Genomic DNA, 14617 nt, shown 5'->3' on the forward strand with positions numbered 1-14617 from the left:
TCATGTTCAGAAACTTTGTAGTCCTTGACTGAGATCAAACTAGGGATGGAAAATCTTTGAAAATCTTTGGGAAATGGTCAATAAATGTCTCTTGGATGGAGAGGAACCCTGATGAGGATAATACTTGAAAATCTTCACAGATCTGTGCAGAATTTGCATGTGGATTTTTTGTGCAAATAATAGCACTACTCTGCAATAAATAGCAATGTTTCCACAGAATATATTATTTCAGCACATGATGTTATTTTCTGTTGAAAAGTACTGTTTCAATGCAAAAAAAAATCCCTCTCTGACCTGCAGCAATATAAAAATAGCATCATCAGATTAAAATACCAAAATAAAAGGGACCTAATAAAATTCAGGATAGAATTATAATGTCGACTGAGGCTGGTCATCCAGTGACTGTCTCACCAAAGGCCAACCTAAACATCCAAGTCTTAAGTTGTTTCTTGAAGGAGGATAGAGAGGGAGCCAACCTAATCTCCCTAGGGAGGGAGTTCCAGAGTCGGGGGGCCACGGACGAGAAGGCCCTCTCTCTCATCCACACCAGTCATAACTGAGGAAGATGGAAGCGAGAGGAGCCCCCCCCCCCAGAGGATCTTAGAGATCGTGTAGGTCAGGGGTCCTCAAACTTTTTCAGTGGAGGACCGGTTCACGGTCCCTCAGACTGTTGGGGGGCCAGACTATGATGGAATAGTAAAACAAATTAGGATTGTTGTTGTTGTGTGCCTTCAAGTCATTTCAGACTTAGGTCAACCCTAAGTCTAAAGTTTAGGATAGGAGCCAGGTCAATGACCTTGGAGGGCCGCACCCAGCCCATGGGCCTTTGTTTGAGGACCCCTGATCTAGGCGATCTCAAGACCATAGATAAGCAAAGAGACCTCCAAAGACCATCTAGATGGTCTCATAAGACCATCGGTAAGGAAAAGGACCCTCAAAGGCCATTTAGATGATCTCATCAGGCCATCAGAAGACCATAGATAAGGAAAAGGACCCCCAAAGACCATCTAGGTGGTTTCATAAGACCATAGCTAAGGAAAGGGGCCTCCAAAAGCCATCTAGACAATCTCATAAAACCATAGGCAAGGAAAAGGACCCTCAAAGGCCATCTAGATGGTCTCATAGGACCATAGGCAAGGAAAGTGACCTCCAAAAGCCATCTAGATGGTCTCATAAGGCCATAGCTAAGCAAAAAAGACCTTCAAAGACCATCTAGATCAGGGTTCCAGAAAACTTTTTAAGTGGAAGGCCGGTTCATGGTCCCTTAAGCTGTTGAGGGGCCGAATTATCATTTGAAAAAAAAAATGAACAAATTCCTACGCACACTGCACATATCTTATTTGTAGTGCAAAAAATATTATTTATTTATTTATTTACTACCTTTATACCCCACACTCTCTCTCCCCCGGAAGGGGACTCAGAGCGGCTTACAAGTTGTATGTACATACAATATATTATATTATTGGCATAGCACAATGTTAGCATTATATATTACTATATTGTCCTATACCACTACCGTAATATTATTAGTAATATTACATTTAATATATAATGTATAATTAATATTATTATATTGTATAATTATTAGTATTATACTATATTACATTACATTATAATATTAGTATCAATATTATATGTATACACAATATATTCAATTATTACCATAGCACAATATTAATAAATGAAAGAACAATACAATATTTAAAAATAAAAACAATTTTAACCAACATAAACCTATCAGGATTTCAATGGGAACTGTGGTCCTGCTTCTGGCCAATGAAATAGTCAAGTAAAGTAGGATTGTTGGTATTGTGTGCCTTCAAGTCATTTCAGACTTTGGGTGAGCCTAAGTCTAAAACGGAGGGTGGGGGCCAGGTAAATGACCTTGGAGGGCCGCATCTGGCCCCCAGGCCTTAGTTTGGGGATCCCTGATCTAGATGATCTCATAAGACCATCGGTAAGGAACGGGACCTCCAAAAACGAAGTAGACTTAGGTCAACCCTAAGTCTAAAGTTTAGGACAGGGGCCAGGTAAATGACCTTGGAGGGCCGCATCCAGCCCACAGGCCTTAGTTTGGGGACCTCTGGTGTAGGTTCATAGGGGATGACGCAGTCACAAAGATAGGCAGGTACCGAACCATTTAGAACTTTGTAGGTAATAACCTGCACCTTGAATTGGGCTCGGAATATTATCGGCAGCCAGTGAAGCTGCTTAAACAGGGGGGTTCTGCCAATATGACCATTTTTAAGAAAGATAATCATTTTCTGCAAGGAACTTACCACGGTGACCAATCCTGCATCTTCACACACAAACCGCAGATAGCATAACCGAACATAATAGTCCGTGCCTTGAGTAACTTCCAAAATGTTTACCGAAATGGTCTTTTGCATTCTGTCCACCTCATAAACCATTTGGGGAACTGAAATGAATGGGAATAAAACCACAACAAAATTGGATAAATAAAAATATCTGCTTGGAAACAAGGATTTTTTAATTAATGCAAATCACTATAACCAAAGACTTGCGGTTCCATATTCAGTGTGCATGTTTTCAAGATCAGTGATTTTACAATTTTATCCCATTGAAAGCAGAGAGATCTACTTCTATATAACCATGTGCAGAATTATATAGTCAGCTGTCACCATCTATTCCAGTGAAGGAACTTCTGAATATTCATAGGGATTTGCAGCAAGACTTTGCAAGGTATCAGGTGTGACAGACTGGCACATTTCTCTCAGTGTACTAGGAACAACAGCATGTTTATGTCATATATGATTTTCTTTGCATAGTTTCCTGGAAACTTACCACAGAATAGCATTAATGGTGTATGAACTGGAACCAGTTTGCAGATGACCACTTTGAGTAGCACTGGCTTACAACACAATTCTGTGTTTGTCTTCTCAGTAGTTATCCCCTAATATGCATGTTGAGAATTGTGTCTTCACACAGCAGCCTGACTGTAACATTACTCCATGAAACCATGAAATTTCACAGAGCATCCAGAATCTTACCCAGCATTTTTATTAGATTTTTAAAAATAATAGAATGCTTGTTACTCTTGATTAAATATTTTTTTAAAAACTTAAATATGCAAATTATATATACTAAAGTTTCATCAATGTAACAGTGTTAATCTTTTATTGCATTCTTGCATGCACGAACAGATAATTTCAAAGGTCATTTCAAATTGGCCCCAGTGAATGCTGCTAGAGATATTTTTGCTGACTTTTACCACTTGGAGGAAAATGTGAAAAAATTCTCTTCTCTATGAATTTACTAGGTCCTCCAGGACAACTTTATAACATTATCTGGCAGAATTATTCTACAGGTTTGCCTGGAAGATGTAGAAAATTTCTAGAGGGGACATATTTTGTCAGATGTGGGTAGGCAAAATTGTGGTTACCAGTCCCGTGAAGGCATACTGTATATTTTAACACACACTAAGCAAAATGTGGGTTAAACTGCAAAGCTGCTGAACTTGCTAACCGAAAGGTCAGCGGTTCAAATCCAGATAGCAGGAGGAGGGGGAGCTCCTGCTCTTCTGCCAACCTAGCAGTTCAAAACCATGCAAATGTGAGTAGATCAATAGGTACCGCTTCAGCGAGAAGGTAACGGCGCTCCATGCAGTCATGCAGTCTATGGACAACGCCGGCTCTTTGACATACAAATGGAGATGAGTACCAACCCCCAGAGTTGGACATGACTAAACTTAATGTCAGGGGGGAAACTTTACCTAGTAGTTTATCAAAGTTTATCATATTTCAAACTAGTTTTAAATTTCAGATAAATACATGATTAATAGAATTCAGAAACAGGAGACACATCCTACATGTACTGCTTAGAATTTAGACTACTTACCAAAACAGTCTGGAATATTTCTTGCCACATCACTGTTTTGGCAATCTGGAAAATACAAAACAGGATTTTTTTTTTCTTCAGCTTGTTTTATTATCTTGCAATGTGTGTCAGTTTTTAACCTCTGGAGACTTGATTATGTGCCAATGAAAATGTAATCTTAGTAAATCAAGGGAGTAGCATTTAGTTGGTGAAATTCTGGAAGAAGCATGGGATGCAACAGGAGGAAGCAGATTCAAATGATATATGATTTGCCTACCCTCAAATATTCCTACTATAGATTTTTCTATTATAATGTATCATGTATTATTATATTATAATGTATCACTCATAGCCCCTTTACTATTAACTCTATTTACAATTCTGTGATGTCTCTTTTTTACATACAAGAAATAGCTATCACTGATACAGTGCTTTTCATAGTGGAAATGGTTTGGATAACTATGAGAGTGGCTGGCTGGTTCTACCTTGTCATATCCCACCCATTTTGCCTCCTTCTTCTTTTTCTTCATTCACGCAGTCGTTTCCGATTCTTCGTGATCTCATGGATCAGTTCAAGCCAGAGCTTCCTGTCGGCCGCCCCTAGTTCCTTCAAGGTCAAGCCAGTCACTACAAGGATACCATCCATCCATCTTGCCCTTGGTTGGCCTCTCTTCCTTTTTCTTTCCATTTTCCCCAGCATCATGATATTTTCCAAGCTTTCCTGTCTTCTCATGATGTGGCCAAAATACTTCAACTTTGCCTCTAATATCCTTCCCTCCAGTGAGCAGCCGGGCATTATTTCCTGGAGAATGGACTGGTTGGATCTTCTTGCTGTCCAAGGCACTCTCAGGATTTTCCTCCAGCACCAGAGTTTAAAAGCATCTATCTTCCTTCGCTCAGCCTTCCTTATGGTCCAGCTCTCGCAACCATAGGTTACTATGGGGAATACCATTGCTTTCACTATGCGGACCTTCGTTGCCAGTGTGATGTCTCTGCTTTTCACTATTTTGTCAAGGTTGGCCATTGATCTCCTCCCAAGAAGTAAATGCCTTCTGCTTTCCTGGCTGCAGTCTGCATCTGCACTGATCTTCACGCCTAGAAATACAAAGTGTGTCACTGCCTCCATGTTTTCTCCCTCTATTTTCCAGTTATCAATCGGTCTGGTTGCCATAATCTTGGTTTTCTTGATGTTTAACTGCAGCTAGGCTTTTGCACTTTCTTCTTTCACCTTGGTGATAAGGCTCCTCAGTTCATCCTCACTTTCAGCAGTCAGAGTGGTATCATCTGCATACCTAAGGTTGTTAATGTTTCTTCCAGCAAATTTAACTCCAGCCTTGGATTTGTCAAGCCCTGCACGTCGCATGATGTGTTCTGCGTAGAAGTTGAATAGGGAGGGTGAAAGTATGCAGCCCTGCCATACTCCTTTCCCAATCTTGAACCAGTCTGTTGTTCCGTGATCTGTTCTTACTGTGGCTACTTGGTCTTTATACAGATTTATCAGGAGCCAGACAAGGTGACTTGGTATCCCCATACCACCAAGAACATGCCACAGTTTATTATGACCCACACAGGCTAAGGCTTTAGAATAGTCAATAAAGCACAAATAGATGTTTTCTGAAACTCCCTGGCTTCCTCCATTATCCAGCGGATATTGGCAATTTGGTCTCTCATTCCTCTGCCTTTTCTAAACACAGCTTGGACATCTGGCAACTCTCGCTCTCGCTGGAGTCTTGTTTGCAGGATCTTGAACATTACCTTACTGGCATGTGAAATAAGTGCCACTGTGCGGAAATTTGAGCATTCTCTAGCATTTCCCTTTTTGGATATTTTGCCTCCACATTTCTTATTCTTCATCATGACATCACTCTGCCTTACATGGAGCAATATCATTTATTACCACAAGGTAGAGCACCACACTTCCAACTAATCTAAAGATATTAGGCAGAATATGAATAATACTCCCCAACCAGGTACCAACATGAAGCACAATTGCAACAACTTCTTTACCCCTTCTGGATTTGCAGAGATGGGATGCAACCCTTATTTGTTTACAATCAAATAGTGCATTAATGAATATTATAGTATGTGTATATGTGGTATACTTTTAGAAGTACTTTATTGTACTCATGCCTCTGACAGTTACAGGAGGCTGAAGGTATAATTTTGCGATAGTCTACATCATACAAAAGACACACTGGGATCCTTATCCTTAAAACTACATTTTTATTGGCCGACCATAATATTAAAATAACATACAAAATGACCCTTTTTCTATTTAAAGCAACTCATATGAGAACTGCATATTTGGAGTCAATTGGTGTAAATTGTAAGAGTGATGCAGAAATGTAATCTGGTTCAGGATCTTGACCCCTTGTTAACAGCTTATTTATTTTAACTTTGGTTGTAATGTGGGTTGTATATTGTATGTGTTAAATGTGTTTGTCAAATATTTTGATACTGCTGATAAGTTAATCAATAAAATGTATTTGCATTTGTACCATAGGTTAGGAGGACACTCTTTCAACAGGGCAACTGGATAGTCAGCCAGATAATAATAATAATAATAATAATAATAATAATAATAATAATAATAATAATAATAATAATAACAACTTTATTTTTATACCCCGCGCCATCTCCCCGAAGGGACTCGGGGCGGCTTACATGGGGCCTAGCCCGATAAAACAATCAATATCAGTAACAGCCAGAGGGACAGAGTTGACAGAGGAGCTTTGAAATGAGTTGTTAGTCATGCCAACATGGCACTGCAGTAAGTGGGGAATAGATAATATGGCAAAATACAAGGGAATGACTGTAGCTGAACTATATTTTCCATTGAAATAACACTAATAATGCTGGGAATGGGAGGAAATGAGTAGTGTTTTGTTCAAGTGAGTGCATGCATTGTATGAATCAAGGCTATGAAAGCAGGAATGACCATATAGAATTATCCACTCCTAATGTAATATTAACCGACCCTGAATGAAAGTAAGGAAGGGATAATATTTTCTATAGTTCCATCCTATCCTGATTGTTCCACCCACAACCCAAAGCACGGTAGTTCCAAAGTAGTTATTCATTCTAATTCTCTTCTTTCTTCTTCTACCTTTCTCCTCTCAAGAGTGTGTGTGTGTGTGTGTTTGTCAATGCCTTATTTAGAAGTTTAAATTATATCCTAAAACTCACATTCTACATTAATGATTTAGTGAACTGGATCTAATAACATTTATTCCATTGACATAATTGCCTCTAATTTTCAAAAATTGCAGAAGACTAGGGGAGCTCCATCACCTTAATTCTGAATGTTCACCACTTTTTAAGAGCATGTTTTGAGAATGCATGAGGGGGGTTACCATACACCATACTTACACACAAACACTTGTTCCATCAGCAGAACAGCCACGCTCACTGAAAGTTAACCTTACTTTCTAGAAAGTGTGTTTAGGTATACCTGCTCTTGGTTTGTACAATGGTCAGGAATACTGGAAGCTGAAGTCCAAAACACCTGGAGGGCCACAGGTTGTGCAGGCCTGGTGGAGACTCATATAATGCAGATTGAACTGCAACTGGATAATATGAATCTACTCTGCCATATAATCCATTTCAATGCAGCAATGCCAGTCCAAAGTAGCAGCCAATGTTAGCGCCCGCTTGTGGCGCATTTCACTAGGGGTGCTGTGGAGGCGCCCCTGCGGCGGCGGTGGCAGCAGCGGTGGGGACCATCGGGTCCCTCCTTGCCAAACACGGAAGGCCTCGCGAGAAGAGCTAGGCCTCAATTGAGGCCTTCCACATTCGGCGAGGAGGGATCCGATGGTCCCCGCCGCCTCCACCACCACAGGGGCGCCTCGACGGTGCCCCCAGTGAAATGCAAAATTGCGGCCCCCCAGGCCCCACACCTACGGCGGTGGCAGCGGGGACCATCGGATCCCTTCTCGCCGAACACGGAAGGCCTCAACTGAGGCCTAGCTCTTCTCACAAGGTATGTGCGGGACCTGAGGGGACGCAATTTTGGGGGGGGGGGCTGCTACTAGGTTCGCCTACAAGGCGAAATTACCTAGGGCCGCTTCTGCAATGCAGTTAATCTGCATTCTGAAACTGGATTATACTGCAGTGTAGATGGGGTCCTAGTCTCCTCAGCATCATTCTACCTTTTGTATTCCTAAAGTACACCCACTCCTTAACATCAACATTTTTCTCAGTACATAGCTTACCTTCAACATAATATTCTTGAGTTCGTTTAACTGCACAGTAATTTGGAAGTGTTTTCATGGTAACATAGAGATGCTGCCCTGCACTGACTTCAAAGCAATTAAATTGTACTTTCACCTGTAGTGGGAAATACATGTAAACACAATGGAATAGATTGTAAATTACTTCCAGATACTGCAAAGGAGAACAAGATTAAGTAAGTAGTTCTGCTTTGTTGTTGTACTGGGCCACTTTGTTCAAATTTTCCACCACTAAATGTTCAAAGAAGTAGGAATTCTCCCAAAATTTCCAAAAAGCTTTTTATACACATTGATGCATCCCGAGCACCATGCCATTCAAAATGCATCTATAAAATCATAATGCCTGCTTCTAGAGTAGTCACAAAAAGTGTTGATAACTGCACTAGGTACTGTTCCATTATCTGGGCAGAGGCCACAAGGAGATGCTAGACAGAGAAGAATAGTCCATTTTATGGAGGGAAGTTGAAGGAGGAAAACAATTTCCCCCGTGGGGTTGTTGTATGTTTTCCGGGCTGTATGGCCATGTTCTAGAAGTATTCTCTCCTGACGTTTCGCCCACATCTATGGCAGGCATCCTCAGAGGTTGTGAGGAGAGAATTCTTCCAGAACATGGCCATACAGCCCGGAAAACATACAACAACCCTGTGATCCCAGCCATGGAAGCCTTCGACAACACAATTTCCCCCGTTTTCGCTAGTTGTTCCCCCTTCCCGCTTCCCATTTCATAAATGAAGATTGTTCCCCAATAGTGACATGGGTGAGGGGAATAACAGGAAAACAGGGAGGGAATGGTTTAACTCCTTCAAACCTCCCCCCCCCCCGATAAAATGGGCTATCCTTCTCTGTCTAGCTCCCCTTTGTGGCCTCCGCCCAGATAATGGAACAATACCCTGCACTAATCCAAAGATCCTTGGGATCCATCTACATCAGAGTGAAAATCAATCAGATCTTCAAGAAGTTGTTGGACCATACCTCCCATCACCCCTAGCCAGCATATCAGATGGTGATGAAAGATTGGAATTTCAATTCAATACTCTCTGGAAGGTTGGACAGGGCCTTAATTTCACTGCAACTTCTACAGCAGAGTATAATAAAGGGGAAGCTCTTGACTATACTGCCATACACGTCCTCAAACACTTCATATCTGAGATGATAATTATTTTGAAGGGCCAACACAACACAATGTTTTATAGAGTTGGATCAGGACTGGTGCTAGTTAGGTTCAGATCCCCATCTGAACATTTAGCCAATCACAATCTCTCAGCCTAAAGCACCAAACCAATGAAGCACCATGATACCAGGGCATTTACAAAATGCACAGAAGCATTAACTTCATGTACCACTCCTTCCACAAATTTCCATTATGGACTGAAACAATGGTCAGATCTCCAGCCACAATCAGGACAGGGCTGAGCAGGTCCCAAAAGAGATGTAGCCACATCATCAAAGCCCTTTCCATAAATAGATTTCACTCAGGATAAAAATAAATAATTGTGAAATACACACGGCCAAATCCACAAGTCAAAAAATGGGTGAATGATTGAAAATGCCAATGGAAGTGTGAAGCAACTATGCTGTGCCATAATTAGTTTCTCATGGACTGTGGTATTTTGTTTTGTTTTCATGTTAACATATCTGAATGTGCCTGGGACCAATAGCATGAAATAACTTCTGCCCACACAGAGAGCAAATAGAGTAATTTCATTAAGCAAACATAAACTACCATGTCTTTTTAAGACAGACATTCATCAGTCTATTAATGTGGCCACAGTTAGAATCAAATGCTTACTCTTCTTTTATCAGTGCTGTAGATCATTCTTTAATAGTTTCAATCCCTCTTTGGGCATTTAGTTCTTTGGTGGTGCAATTAGTACTTTGGCAAACAACCAAAATTTGAGAATTGAATTGCCAATTGAAGCCAAGGAGGATTCTAGATCATATATGAATTTCAGAGCCAGGTCTCCCAAGCTTCATTTCAACTTTCCCAGACTAGAGTTGAAAAAGAAATCCATGTTTATTGATTTTTTTCATCAATTTATTATGTTCTACAAGTCTATTCTTGAACCTGTGCACCTTTCTGTCAGATAGTTATCATCCAGAGGATGAGAAGGCACAGATACTTTTAAAAAACTTATTGAATAATATGCAAAGAAATACAGTATGAACCCCATATCCAGTATCTACAATTTCATTTATCCAGGCCTGACCAAATATGTCTTTTCTGTATTACTCTGGCATTACTCTAAGATACTCTTGGGCAAAAGTCCTTCCTTTCAATAGGGTTTGCTATTAATAGCAGTTTTGCTTATCCATGTGAAGTTCAGCAATATATCCTACATGGAAAAGAAAGGAATACCTTCTTTGAAACATGTAATTCTGTCCTCCATCCTCCACTTATATGATTCTGGATTTCTCGTATACAGACCCTGCACGTAGTAGGCACCAAATCATCAATTGCTTCAAAAAAATCTGGATTTCAGGTCTCAGAATTATGGAAGTTGTCGTTCTTTGAAAAGATTTCCCTACTCTTTCTTCTGGTTATAAACTTCCTTGAAAATCTCAAAAACTGTAATGGGTTAATATTCTAAATTTTGCGATGTTTTCATAATAACAACAAAAAGTAATGTTTACCTTCCTCCCAGCAGAATTTGCATTTATATTTGTGGAAATTTTCACAGTCACACAATTAGATGCCTGAGTTTCCATTGAGAGAGCACATATTTCCATGCCACGAATATTTTCTGGAAATAATTTAGACAGTGATTTTAAAAGAAACAAGTATGAAGTATACAGATAAAATACATTGGCTGTATCTTAAAAAATACAGTGAAAGAGTGGTTGGAAAATCATCTCTCAAAATGTTTAGCCTCTTTATGGGTTAAATCTCTGAAAGAGACAAGACATTCACTGACAATTTCTCAGGGGCAGTGCTTTATTACTAGCATTCGCTGTAGCTCATCTTCAAAAATAGAAGTGAAGTCTATTTATAAATGTGGAGTGTGTTTCTGGACCTCCTACACCTGCATTGTGTGTTGTACTTCTTAAATCCCAAATTTCCCAAAGAAAAGGTTGTCATTGATATTTCCTTGGATTTTAATTAAAATGTGGAAACCTTGGAGTTTCCAGACAGAGAATTGTGCAATAAAAAGCAGAGGATTCAGACACCTCAATGGCATGAAAAGTCCAATAATTGGAACCCATGCCCAAGAGAATGCTCTGTCATTTGCTCTTCACCTGAACCTTTTCCATCAAAAGATATTTATGATTTATCAGACTGAATAAAGATGGGTTGTTGTATGTCTTTCGGGCTGTGTGGCCATGTTCCAGAAGTATTGGATAAACCTCACAACCTCTGAGGATGCCTGCCATAGATGTGGGTGAAACGTCAGGAGAGAATACTTCTGGAACATGGCCACACAGCCCGAAAGACATACAACAACCCTGTGATCCCGGCCATGAAAGCCTTCGACAACACATTGAATAAAGATGATCCAAAAAATAAAAGACACTTTCAGCACAATACTAACGAATAATTTATACTCCAAATGTACTGATTTGGCAGGAACATTCTCAAATAATCCTGTGTAGATTAAGGCCCCTGGCGGCACAGTATGTTAAAGTGCTGAGCTGCTGAACTTACGGACCAAAAGGTCCCAGGTTCAAATCCCGGGAGCGGAATGAGCGGCCGCTGTTAGCCCCAGCTCCTGCCAACCTAGCAGTTTGAAAACATGCCAATGTGAGTAGATCAATAGGTACCGCTCCAGCGGGAAGGTAACGGAGTTCCATGCAGTCATGCTGACCACATGACCTTGGAGGTGTCTACGGACAATGCCGGCTCTTCGGCTTAGAAATTGAGATGAGCACCAACCCCCCAGAGTCGGACACAACTGGACTTAATGTCAGGGGAAAACCTTTACCTTTACCTTTAGATGGGGCCTAACTAAAACCCTTGTGAGATGAGAAAAGAAACATTTCACATGGTACTTCCCACAGCCACCTTAAAGCTAAACTGTTATCTAGCAACATTTCACCATATATGTTATACTTGTGATGAAGCAAACAAGTACTAGACTGAGATCCATAGGATGCTGGAGGATAAAAGGTAAAGGTTTCCCCTGACATTAAGTCCAGTTGTGTCTGACTCTGGGGTGTGGTGCTCATATCCATTTCTAAGCCGATGAGCCGGCGTTGTCCGTAGACACCTTCATGGAGCGCCGATACTTTCCTGCCGGAGCAGTACCTATTGATCTACTCACATTGGCATGTTTTCGAACTGCTAGGTTGGCAGGAGCTGGAGCTAACAGCGGCCGTTCACGCCGCTCCCGGGGCTTGAACCTGGGACCTTTCGGTCTGCAGCTCCGTGCTTTAACGTACTTTGCCACCGGGGCAAAGTTAAAATTGCAAATGCTACTTGTTGGGAATGATGGAGAGCTAGTTAGTGAAGAAGCATGGAAGGGTTCTCAGGATATGATTATGGACCTCATCACAAAGGGTGGATTTGGGTGGCATACACCAACTCTGCCCTACTTCACCCACGGAGCCCACCAACTCCCATTAAATCCATGCGGAGAAGCCACGTCATCGATGCTTCCCCCCATGGGATTGCCCTCAACTGGAACTGGGTGTTGAGGGGTGTGGGACATCGGGTTCACCACGAAAGACACTACATTACCAGCACAAGAAGTTTGGTTGGTGAAACTATATGACTTGGTAGAAATCAACAAACTGACATTGTTGATTCAGGATAAATCTCTGTCAATTTTTAAGAAGGATTGGGTCTTGGATATTATCTTTATGATGCAACATGGGGGTTTCAAAAGGTAGTAGAAATAATTGTGTTGTAGCAGCACAATTAAGACGTAATTTAGAAGAAAGATACCAATCTGACAATTATAACCACAGGTTTAAAAAAATGAATGTGCAGACTCTTTTGTAGTTGTAATTTAGTTGTTTCAGGTGTATTCCGTATATATTTTTGTAATGCAGTTATATTGTTTTCCTGTCTATTGTTTCATCAATATAATTTTGGAATGAACGTAGATATAAATATAGATAGACTGTTCCACATTTGCAAAAGGAATTCAGAGACACTTGCAACCAAGCCCTTCAAAACGTATATGTTGCTTACTTGTGGTTAGCAATGACTAATAGTGGCTCTCCAGGGTGTCAGAAGGCTGGTTAGTGAGTTTGGAATTGAACACGGAGCCTTTTGTATGAGCTGTTGTCCTTTGTCATTATTCACATCCCACAGAGAGTTTTGACTTACCATCAAGATGCAGTGTTCCCTTAACACTTAAGTGAAGTGAACAGTCAATTTGTTCAGCACAATTCATGACAGTCTCAAGCTTCATGCCTCTCAGGGGAATCGGAGGCAAAGAGGCAGGAGCATCATGGCAGAAACTATTCAAAATACTAGCTGTGGATATTTTAAAAAGAAACATAAAATGTTTTAAAAATAAATTCAGATAATGAGGAAATTCAATAGTCCCTCCACATTTGCTGGGGCTAGGGTGTAGTGTCCCCATGAAAATAGGAAGTGTGTGAATATAAATAGAAATTGCAAACACATTTTTTTATCTGAGTGAACACTTTTATAGGCATTCACATGTCCCCCAGTGTGATTTTATGGTTCTCTTCTGACCATAGAATCATCCCTGAGGCTCTACAAATGCCTAGAAGACTTTTGTTTCAGTTGCATGTAGGGCAGCAGCTGAAGTAATGGTAAATACAGCAATCCAAAAATAATTAAATCCACAACTATTTAACCCTCCAAATGTGGAGAGACAACTGCATTTAAAAGAGCTTAAGCATTCAAAACATTCAAAAATACAAAATTTTATGAAAACATGTGATGGCTTCTAAGTACGTAGACTTTGAATGAACATGTTCTGTGCAAAAGCAACAAATTTTAAAACTTGATGCCTAATTTCTTTGTTGTTCACTTTTATGCAGCGTGAAGTGGAGCATTTAAATGTAACCATTTGGTAGTAAATTGCTTTGCTTAAAACAGAAAACATTCATTCTTTACCAAGGACCTCATCACCTATAGCACTTTTAACTTCCTCATGTTTACAAAACTCACTTAGCGCACTTTTGCCCAGTTCACTTTTATGACTTTATTGCTGTGTTTTAACTTGTGTTTTACTAATGTTTGTGATTTTATTTCATGTTATTTTTAATTTTCATTTGAGCGTGGGTTTTTTTGTTATTTGATGTCATTCTATGTTTGTTCTGTTTTTGCCCGGGCTTTAGTCCCATGTAAACCGCCCCGAGTCCCCCCGAGCAGATGGAGGCGGGGTACAAAAACATTATTATTATTATTATTATTATTATTATTATTATTATTATTATTATTATATTATCACATGAAGTTCTTTAAGTCAGAGGACAGCAAGGGAATCCATGCGGCAGTGGGGGAAACCATTGGGCCATGCCCTGCATAGCCACCTTACCATTATATGCCATTTCCTTTCTGCCTCCAACTTGGTCTATGAGGACACAGGTAGGATTCTGCCAAGATGCAGCATGCACAGAATTGGGACAGAGCCCCG

General features: G+C 40.4%; 1 protein-coding gene across 4 annotated transcripts in view; it reads right to left on the reverse strand.

Moving 5' to 3' along the window:
- The window catches only part of il17rel (interleukin 17 receptor E like), a 68679-nt gene that overhangs the window by 27364 nt on the left and 26698 nt on the right, over nucleotides 1-14617 (reverse strand). For all 4 annotated transcript variants that reach the window (XM_062982274.1, XM_062982273.1, XM_062982272.1 and 1 more), the window contains exons 3-7: nucleotides 13333-13482; nucleotides 10698-10807; nucleotides 8049-8163; nucleotides 3859-3903; nucleotides 2280-2419 (exon numbers count right to left, since the gene is read on the reverse strand). In XM_062982274.1, coding sequence (XP_062838344.1) covers nucleotides 2280-2419; nucleotides 3859-3903; nucleotides 8049-8163; nucleotides 10698-10807; nucleotides 13333-13482 — 560 coding nt within the window. The remainder of the gene's footprint in view (nucleotides 1-2279; nucleotides 2420-3858; nucleotides 3904-8048; nucleotides 8164-10697; nucleotides 10808-13332; nucleotides 13483-14617) is intronic.

This window comes from Anolis carolinensis, chromosome 5, assembly GCF_035594765.1.
Source record: "Anolis carolinensis isolate JA03-04 chromosome 5, rAnoCar3.1.pri, whole genome shotgun sequence".
Taxonomy (NCBI): domain Eukaryota; kingdom Metazoa; phylum Chordata; class Lepidosauria; order Squamata; family Dactyloidae; genus Anolis; species Anolis carolinensis.